This window comes from Aplysia californica, unplaced genomic scaffold, assembly GCF_000002075.1.
Source record: "Aplysia californica isolate F4 #8 unplaced genomic scaffold, AplCal3.0 scaffold00244, whole genome shotgun sequence".
In the NCBI taxonomy this organism is placed as follows: domain Eukaryota; kingdom Metazoa; phylum Mollusca; class Gastropoda; order Aplysiida; family Aplysiidae; genus Aplysia; species Aplysia californica.
Genome location: NW_004797514.1, coordinates 355874 through 366437, shown reverse-complemented (window position 1 = coordinate 366437; position 10564 = coordinate 355874). Strand labels below are relative to the sequence as shown.

General features: G+C 39.7%; 1 protein-coding gene across 1 annotated transcript in view; it reads left to right on the top strand.

The window, feature by feature from the left end:
- Nucleotides 1-9833, top strand: part of LOC101846968 (coatomer subunit gamma-2) — a gene marked incomplete in the record, with an annotated part of 24499 nt that extends 14666 nt beyond the window's left edge. The window contains 8 exon segments of the mRNA XM_013083611.2: nt 1559-1662; nt 2515-2637; nt 3542-3636; nt 3997-4122; nt 5178-5346; nt 5928-6025; nt 7134-7272; nt 8515-9833. Of these exon segments, the coding sequence (XP_012939065.1) occupies nt 1559-1662; nt 2515-2637; nt 3542-3636; nt 3997-4122; nt 5178-5346; nt 5928-6025; nt 7134-7272; nt 8515-8747 (1087 nt within the window).
- Nucleotides 9834-10564: the final 731 nt, after the last annotated feature.

Below are 10564 nucleotides of genomic sequence, written 5' to 3'. Positions count from 1 at the left end.
TTATTAAACAAAAAGAAAGAAAATTCAGCTGTGATGACATTGGAACTTGCCCTCTCTGATAAGTTGATGGTGAGAAAGTTTCCTCCTGTGTACTCAAAATCTGAGCTGAAGCCAAGGCAGATTTTAATGTGGTTGCTTAATTGTGTTAGAGTCCTTTGACCAATACGATTCCTTTCCTCTGCATATGGCTTATGAATGCCCTTGTGAGATCTGTGCCCTGTTCTTCTCGTTATTGCTAATGCCATCTAACCTGTTCAAGATGACTGCCCCTTTTGTCAAGGATAAAAGTGATCGCATCTTAGACAGGTGGTCCTCGTGGACAATATCATTATTATGTAGTAAAAAATGTCGGGGGGAGGTTGGGGCAGTGATCATTTGCACAGGTAACTGTTTTTGGGACAGATGATTGTTAGAGAGGGTTTTTAACTATTTTTATTTATTTTATGACAATTGTAATTGTTACTCGGACTTGGGCTTAACCAGAACTCAACTCCAAATAACATGAAGAAATGACAATGTATGTGTAGCTGTGTAGATTTTGTGGAAAGATGTCGTTCATTTTACAAAAACTTCATTGCACTATCATTTCTGGTGATGGCCAAATATTCTATAGTTTGCATCTGTGCCTTATATTTTGTCACACGTTTTATATTGAGCTATCTAACTTGTGGCACCACGGTACTTAAAGTAACATTAAACTCAAAATTCCTCAAAACTTGTTCCATCTACAGCTGCTGTCAGTGCAATTGCCAAGTTTGGAGCCCACTGTGAGGACCTAATGGAGAGCTGCATCGTTCTTCTCGAACGGTAAGCTTTGGAAAAATAGTTATAATGGAAAGACTTTGATTTTCACGCAATTTTGGTCCTGAAGCCTCAAAATTGAGGTGAAAGACAACAGGAGAAAGAGGCTAAAACGGCACGTAAACATATGTAGCATCTGTCAATGGATTGTTAATGGTTTGGTTCCATTTGGTCCCACATGAAAAGTCAAGTTTCATTTTTAGTGTTGAGAGAATGTCAAATTGTATCAAGATGTGTAATGGAATATTATTCTTTGGTGTCAAGATACCTTAGACCGTTGTTGGTGCCTTGGTTTGGTTTTTCTCCAGTGATTCTTGTCTTTTGTAGCATTTTCTTTAGGCTGAACATTTCACTGACTTGTTGAATATATAAGAAATCACGCTCCAATTTTCATTTCTTTTTTAATGTTTTCTTTTGTATCCACACATTAGTCGTTAGTGGCATTTGTATAAATTTTCTCTTCAAGTTTAAATATATTTTAGTGGGTGGTTGTCGGGTGCTCTGATGTGGTTTGCCCTTACTTTCCTATCAAACATCTTTCGTCCTTATCTCTCCTCCTTGTTTTTTGTGTTTGTTACTCTCTTGTAACACCTCTAATCTTTGTCACTTGTTTGACCTTATTGTGTTAAACTCTTACTAAAAATAAATTGTAGTCTCTTTTTTTTTCTTTTAGTGGCATGTTTTAAACAATTAATTAATTACTTTGGCATGTTCTGTAGTTGCTCAAAATTCATTGAGTGCATCTGTACTTGTACAGCTGCCAGCTGGACAGCGACGATGAAGTGAGAGACAGAGCCACTTTCTACGTCAACGTGCTCAAGCAGAACCAGAAACCCCTCAGTTCTGCCTACATCCTCAATGGTGAGTTACCTCTCACTTCTCTTCCTCCTCCATATTTTCTACTTTGTTTATTGTTATTTACCTCTTTCTGAGCTGCTCGCCACACTCTGTACCACCTGTCTATTATGTTATGTGTAAGTGATAAATTATTGCAAATGGAAAGAGTTAAAGCTCTCTTTTGAATTTGAAGCATAAGGCCCTGGTCTTTAAAACTGCTTAAATGAAATCCTGGAGGAAGTTTTAAAAAAAATCAAATTGTCTTGGCTTTGTTTGGTTGTAAAAGTAAGTTGATTTGGATAGTTCATTTTTGTGGGTGGTCTCAAGTTATGGAAAATGTAGAGAACTGCATTTTAATTACGACAGCAAGCAGCATTTTTGTTTGAAAATTGTTTTGTGCTTATTTAAGGGGAACTAGTTTAGTAAGTATTCTGTCCCTGATCACAATGATCATGATCTTAAAGAAAGAATCTCTTAACAAGAATGTTTCTGAGTGCTCTAGGGTGTACCTAAAGTAAAATTGTTCCTGCAGCCGATCCGGACATTAGGGATTGCCTTGTTAGTGAGACAACTTCATGGGCCTTCTGCATATTGTGGTAGGTTGGCCAGTTCCTTTCCACATCGCCTTTACTTCCCCAATTCGAAGTCAGGTACCCAGTACGGTTGGGTGGGCAGGAGGGGGCGAAAAAGTCTGAGGCTCGAACCCGGACTTTCCGATTTGGAGACAAGCACTCTAACCGCTCCGTCTCCGCACCCTCGGTTCTACCTACTTGGGTCATAATAGTTGTAAAGTGCTTAGCCAAGCATTTATATGCGTTATTTAAACGCAGTTATTATCTTTATTATTATTATGTTTGAAATTCCTTGTTTTCTCAGGCCTGCAAGTGTCTGTGGTTGGTCTTGAGAGAGCCTTGCATCAGTACACCCTGGAGCCCACAGAGACGGAGTTTGACATGAAGTCTGTGCCACTGGCCACTCAGCCTCTCGCTGAGCAGAAAGGTGAGCAATACTTCTCTCGTGCCTCTTTGTCAGCTTCTTTTGTTCTGTTTAGCCTACTTCGGAGAAGAAAATATATATAGAGAGAGAGAGTTGTTTTCTTCCCATTGTTGTGTGAACAAATTTTCCAAGTCAGTGTGAAGTCTATCAGTTTGTGGAAACTTAAACTAAAGATTATTTGTAATGGAAATTTTTTTATCAAAGCCAGTTTTTCTTTCATTATCATATGCAATGCCATTGTGTAGTTTTTGTTTTCACATAGGATTGCTTGAACTTGTAATATTAATTTTTATCTAAACTGGTTCAAATTTATTTGTTGCTGAGCACAAATTACGGTAAAAGAGCTGTGTCAACTTTGTACAGTATCTGAATGGTACATGATATACACAGTTTGAAACGCCCCACATTTGTAATCATGTCTCAGCATACTTAACAAGGCTAAAGACTTAAAGTGTTGGAATTGGTGTCTCCTGTAAGTGGTAACATTTTTTCCCCTTTCTCTTCCTGTGTGGGTGGTTTTAGTTTAGTTTTAGTGGAGGTTTTACGGCGCTCGCAACTGCATAAGGTCATATGAGCGCCAGAAGATTAGAGGTGTTACAAGAGTAACAAACATAAAAAAGAACAAGGGGAGATAAGGACGATAGATGTTTGATAGGACAGAAGGAGCAAACGGTGGGTGTTTGCGGGTACTCTGGTGTGGTTTGCTTCTTCTTTCCTATCAAACATCTGTCTTCTTTATCTCCCCTCCTTCTTTTTTTGTGTTTGTTACTCTCTTCTAACACCTCTAATTTTCAGCACTTATATGACCCTATTGTGTTGTAAGTGCCGTAAAACACTTAGTAAAACAAGTGTTGAATTGATGTCTCCTGTTTGTGGTAACAACTTTCCTCTTTCTCTCCCTGTGCAGTGCGGGATGTGCCAGGGGAGTCTGCCAGCGTCAAGCCCTCACAGGACAAGGTGGCTGCCTCCAGGCAGGATGTCTACCAGGAACAACTGGCACAGGTACAGAGTGTGCTCATTTCATCAGGCTCTGTTTAACACTTTGCCGTCTCATCTCGCCGATCGGCAATGTTTACCACCCAGTTTCTTTGGATTTTCCCCAAAATGCCTTTGCCTTTGATGGCAAGGGTTTTTACTAGATGAGCCTTGTGATGGTTAAGTGTTAACAGAGGTGCCGAATTTTTGGATAAATACAGAAATCGTATTTCTCAAATTCTCTGCTTTTTGCTGGACCTCAGGCCAGTCATTGAAAAGTTGTTGCAGTGTATATAAAAGGAAGGGATTGAAAAAATGAAAGACAAGCGAGTATCTGTGTCCTTTCAAAAAGTTAAAACTATTTTTGTCTATTTCATGTCTGATCAGGTTCCGGAGTTGGCAAACTTGGGCACCTTGTTCAAGTCGTCGAGACCGCTGGAGGTGACCGAGTCGGAGACAGAGTACTACATACAGTGTGTCAAACACACTTTCAGCAATTACATTGTGTTCCAGGTATGTAAGTGGTCTAGTTTTATGGAGTATTCTCTCAGATCTACAAGTGTGGGTGGTTGGCGGGTGCTTTGATATGGTTTGCTCCATATTTCCTACCAAACATCTATTGTCCCTTTTTTGTGTTTGTTACTCTCTTGTAACACCTCTAATCTTCAGTACTTATATGACCTTATTGTGTTGCAGGTGCTGTAAAACTCTTACTAAAACTAAACTAGATCTGCAAGCTGTCACAATATCTGCTTTCACATCCTGCAGAACTTTTGCTTCAAGTTTTTTGGGGATGGGGGCTGTACGTATTCTCAGGGGGATTTGGGATTCTGTATTTTCATGTCACATTGTGTTCTAGTGGCAGTGTTGTGATTTATTGTATTCTGATTGTTGGAAAATACAAATTTATTGTGCTCTGGTATGTTTTGTATCACCAGTTACTGTGCAAGTTTTATTATTATTTGCTTTTCGGTGGAGGGTTTGTCGTGTAGTATTCTCCTTCGACTCCACTCTCTTTCTATTTTACCCTTTCCTTGACTGCCTTTATGAGATGTAGGTTTTTTTCATTGTAACGATTCCCTCAAAATGTACCTAATTTAACGATGGCTTTAGCATGGTTGATTGTGAATATGGCTGACACAGTTCTGTGGTACAGGTTTGCAACCATTTGGACTTTGAAGTTCTTTCCTTTACAGGGATGCTTAGGGTGGGTGGTTGGCGGGTGCTCTGATGTGATTTGTTTCTTCTTTCCTATCAAACATCTATCGTCTCTATCTCCCCTCCTTTTTTTATATTTGTTGCTCTCTTGTAACACCTCGAATCTTCGGTACCTATATGGCGTATATTATTGTGTTGCAAGTGCGTAAAACTAAAACTAGGGATGCTTTTTTGAGGGGGGGGGGGGGGGGGGGAATCAGCCTTTGTGTCCTGCTTAACCCATTATTATTTGTTGTGTCTGTTAACTGTCTTTTTGTTTGCAAATGCAACTTTGTAAATTTTCACATTTCCCAATGGCTTCCCTACCTTTTGCTCTGTACTTATCTCCCTCATTACATTCTTTTTTGTAGTTTGACTGCACCAACACTCTGAACGACCAGTTGCTGGAGAATGTGACTGTGGACATGGAGCCGGCCGAAGGTTTTGAGGTGTCCAAGAGCATCCCGTGCGTGAACCTGCCGTACAACAAACCAGGCTCCACCTACACTCTGGTCAGACTCCCCTCGGAGCCCACACAAGGTACACTTTTAGGCTCCATTTTCTGATTTCTTTTTATGGTGGAGGGGGGAGGGGGGGGGGGTGTCCTGCCCTATGCTGACAAAACGCCTTTTCTTATTCACAGCAGTTTGGAGAAATCAATGATTTTCAATTTTCTTATATTATCTGTTGAACATGATGGGGAATGCTATTCTCTTCAGAGTATGGGATCAACGGTTGATGTACGTTGCAAAATAGTTGAGATATTAATATTATATATTATAAGTTGATTTCTCGAAACTACTGTGAATAAGAAAAAGGTGTTTTGTCAGCGTAGGGCTGTGTTTTTGTGTGCATGCAAGTGTGAGTATGAGTGATTGTTTATATAATACATGTGATTGCCTCAAGCTTGCATGAACACCTGCTAAAAAATAACTCGGGGGGAGGTCGTCACGGTAGTGCAAACGATTAGATTTAGATCTCTAGACTCGAAACAACAGAGCAGGAGTAGTGTTGGGATAAAGTAAACAGGGAAGTGTAGTATTCTTTCAAAATACTTTGTCAGTTTTTCAGTCAGGATGTTGAGTTCATTAAAATTTTAAATCTTGTTTGTTTCTTTCCAGTCACTGGAACATTTGCTTGCACCTTGAAGTTCTTGGTGAAGGATTGTGACCCGCAGACTGGAGAGCCGGATGATGAGGGTTATGATGATGAATATGTGGTATGTACTTTTGTTTGTGTGTTTAATCTCAATTAAAATATGTTCTAGATTTGTGTTTTGAGCAGAAAAAGACTTTGTGGGTGGTCGGTGGGTGCTCTGGTGTGGTTAGCTTCTTCTTTCTTATCAAACAATTATCGTCCTTATCTCTGCTTCTTATTTGTGTTTGTTTCTCTCTTGTAACACCTCTAATCTTCGGCACTTATATGACCTCATTGTGTTGCAAGTGCTGTTAAACTCTTACGAAAAAATCCCGAAAAATACTTTTGTAGATTGTGTTCTAGTGTTAAATTTGTTTTCTGTTTATTATGAAATTATGCATACCTTTTGTACGAAAATGAATTGGACAGTGTACTGTCTACTTTCAACTAGCAATATGCAGCATGTTACCATTATTCTATACTTTCTGTGCTTGTCACTATGGCATGCATATGAAGGGGCACATTGTTATCTCAGTTGTTATCCTGCTGGACTACCAAGCGGATGGCCTTTGTTCAAATCCCCAATGAGGCATTCGTGACTTGGGTTGTTGTAGAGAATTTGTAAAGGTTCTTCACCCATTTGGCTTAGTTCTATGGGTGATGGATGTTCAATTGGGATGTTCCACCTCTCAAATAACCAACCAAAAAGTATTGAAAGGGGCGTTAAACTCTTACAGTGACCAATAACACAAATGAGGTCAATATGCTGTTTGTGAACATGTATTCATTGTTAAGCACTATTGTGTACCCTTAGCTTGAAATTAATGCTGCTAGGAGGGTGGTTTGCGGATGCTCTGGTGTGGTTTGCTCCTTCTTTCCTACCAAAAATGTATTGTCTCTATCTCCCCTCCTTCTTTTTTGTGTTTGTTACTCTTTTGTAACACCTCTAATCTTAAGCACTTATATGACCTTATTGTGTTGCAAGTGCAGTAAAACACTTACTAAAACTAAAACTAAACTCCTACAGTGACCAATTATAACATAAATGAGGTTGATATGCTGTTTGTAAACATGTATTCCTTGTTAAGCACTATTGTGTACCCTTAGCTTGAAATTAGAGCTGTTAGCATTTGAAATTTTCATAGAAAGGATGTGCTGATTTATCTTTTTTCCTTTTTCCCCATGCTCAGCTGGAGGATGTGGAGGTGACAGTGGCAGATCACGTACAGAGGGTGATGAAGCCCAACTTTGCCGCTTCCTGGGAGGAAGTGGGTCCCGAGAACGAACTGGAAGACACCTACTCTCTGTCCACCATGAACACACTGGAAGGTAATGTCATGCCTGTGTGGATGCTGGTTGTTTGAGTGGGTGTAGTCTGGTAAGGGTTCTGACAGGGGTCTGTTTGAGTGGCATTTCTTCTGCTACGTTTGTTCAGTGTGGGGTTTTGTTATCTCTTCCAGTGTAGAGTCGCTATCTTTGTCTACCTTTGTGCACCTAACGCCGTTCTTTCGCTTTGCTTATGGGCAGTTTTTTTCTTATTGTCGATGCACTCGTTGTGAGCTTGGAGGGGGTCATTTCCGGTGATACCATTTTACCTTCTTTTATTGAAGATTTATCCACGTGTTGAGTCTAAGGTATTTTTAGATACACATTTTTAAACTTCAGTAGAAATGCCACCACACCTAAGGCTCCAAATAATAAGTTGCCATGGAAACAGCAGTGAGCTCTGACAAAGGGTCACTATGGGACTGTTGGTCGCAATTTTTACCTGCATGTGAAGTCCAGGCTTCAGGTCCTGATGTGGATCTCTGTGCTCTGCTTTCAAAATGTCTAAAATTGTCCAGTAGGGTTATTATGAACTTGTAAAATGTACCCAAAAAATGTTCTTGAAGTGATTGGAAAGTTTAGAAGCTTGAGAAGTTTTGTGCACCCTTTTCATGATTAAATTCGATGTGGGTGGTGTACAGGTGCTCTATTGTAGTTTGCTACTTCTTTCTTATCAAACATGTATCGTTCTTATCTCCCTCCTTCTGTTCTTTGTATGGAGCAACACCTCTAATCTTCAGCGCTTAATAATTACCTATTTGTGTTGAAAGTTCCGTAAAGCTGTTACTCAAAGCTCAAATGATTTGACCTGTGCCATACCCCACAGGCAATGCTACTGACTGAAGTGTCTTTAGGTCATTCTCAAAGAGGGGACATTAACATGTTCTTATGCACAGTAAAATTGTAAAAGGGCTGATTCATCAATGTCATGCTCTTAACTGTGCCTGAACTGCAAGAGGGAACTGCTGCTTTTTCTTTTCTTATCCTTACTATCCTCATTTTTTCTCCACTTCTTTTGTTTGTTTTTCACATTCTTGGGACCCGCTATTTCTGGGGTGCCTTGTTAGTCAAAGCAAACTTTGTGCTGTTGAAGCTAGAGAGGTGAGCAGAGTAAGCCGGATTTCCTGTAAGGACTTCTCTGTTGACATCCATCCCTTGGCGTTCATATGACCGTATGCAGTTGTGAGTGCCGTAAAACTTCTACTAAAATTAAACTAACTGACCTGTGCCATGTTTTCATTTCAGAGGCCATCAAGAACATAATCCAGTACATTGGATTGCAGCCGTGCGAGAGGTCAGACAAGGTGCCTGAGGGCAAGAGCTCCCACACTCTGTACCTCGCCGGAGTCTTCCGGGGTGGCCATGATGCCCTGGTGCGGGCCAAGCTGGCGCTGGACTCGTCGGGCGTCACCATGCAGCTGACGGTGCGCTCCACCGATCCCAACGTGTCTGAGGTGCTGGCCACTGCTGTAGCTTAACAGTTGCGTCTAGCTGGGGGTGCGTCTTATCTTGAGCATCATGCAAGACTCTTGTAATCCCAACGTATGTATGGGTAGAACCTGAACTGAAGCTTATTGTCTTTGGTTTTTTTATAAGCATCTAATAATAGGCACTGTTAATGTTCTATGTAATGTGATTGGTTCTTATTTTTGTTAGACTTGCATATGAGCTGAAAGACAAGATTATAATGGTATACCTCCATAGATTTGTGGCAATTCTTAGGTGTATGAGTTCTAATTTTTTGTTGTACTGAATTCTGTGAGAGGATAGGAAAGTATTGGATTTTTGGTAATTGATTACGCCAAAGTGATAGCGTACAGTTGTATATCCCTTCTCCTTGAAGGTTGTCAGAACTTTGCGATGATTTTGTTATTGATGCCATGCTGGGTTCAATATTGAATTAAATTTATGTGGGGAACGCTAAGAAAAGGAACAATTGAATTATTGTTGACTATGGTGAGGAAACTTTTCTCCATCATTAGCCTAGTCTTAGTTCTGTTGCTACTCCCACCTTGGTTTTTTCATGATTTTATCTAGCACAATGGTTGTTTCGAGAAAAAAATCTTGTCTAAAATTTTGAAGAAAATAAAGATTGGTTGTCAGCGTTTCAAAGCTGACCCAGGAGGTAGAAAGACACAAGTGTATTCTAATTGGTAAGAGATGTGATTCATTGTCCATGTGTCAAATTTGTAGTTTATGTCATTCTCTGTGAAAGATGATAAAAATATGCTGCTTTGCATGTGGTCCCAAGTACTTTAAAAAGTAAAAAATGTGCTGCTTTGAATATGGTCCCCCTTTTTAAAGAAAGAAATATTCTGCTTTGCTTCCCTACTTTAAAAGCAACTCAAAAGTATGTTTGGCTCCTTTCATCATTGTGCAGCAGTTCAAGATACAACTCAAAATTTGAAGTTTTCGCATTTGTTTAGCTTCCCCAAAAGACCCCACATGTTATCAATTTCTATTGTTCTGTGATACAGGATCATTGTGGGGTTTGTTTATTTCTGTGCATCTGGTTTCCCGATTACCCATCAAATCTGAAATAAACAGTCGGTGGATAAACTTGACGCTGGTTTTGAGGTTCTTTTGTTGTAATTTTGCTTTTATTGAATGAGGATAGTTGTAACAATTTCGAAAACAGTCTTATAGTATAGTGTACATTTAGCAAACCTGTTCATCTACAAAAGAATTTCTGGCTGAAATCTTTGAAATGAAGGTGAACAATAGTAATATTCACAACTTAAATTGCATTTCATATCATATCATAATATATACAATAGTGAGGTAACGTGCATGCTCATGCTCGCATTCATGTTCAGTATATTTACTGTCTTTATTTAAACACATTAGCTTTGATTTAAAAGGAAAGTGAGGGTTGGAAACAGATTCAGGTATTGTACAGAAAGAGTCTGTAGACTACCTCAGAAGTTCATTCCACACCAAAGTTAGACACATGCCTATACTTACATTTTGATTATAATAAATCTTATCCAAGGCTGCACACTGACGTGACTCTGGTTCACCATGGAGCACACTGTTTGACTTTATTTAGATTCAAAATTAATGAAGGGCAAGAAAGGAAAGGTTGCGCGCACACTCGGCTATAGTGAGACTTGTGTTTTGCCCTTCGTTTGTGTGCTCATTGTGCGCACCAGTGCAACAGTTTTTATAGAGAGCCTAGAGCGGTGGCCATGACTGTGCAGTCTACAAGGATATCAATTACTAGCTGGACCCCCTTTCGATGAAAGGAAAAATGGTGAAATGGTATGAGTTTAACGCCCCTATCAACACTTATCGA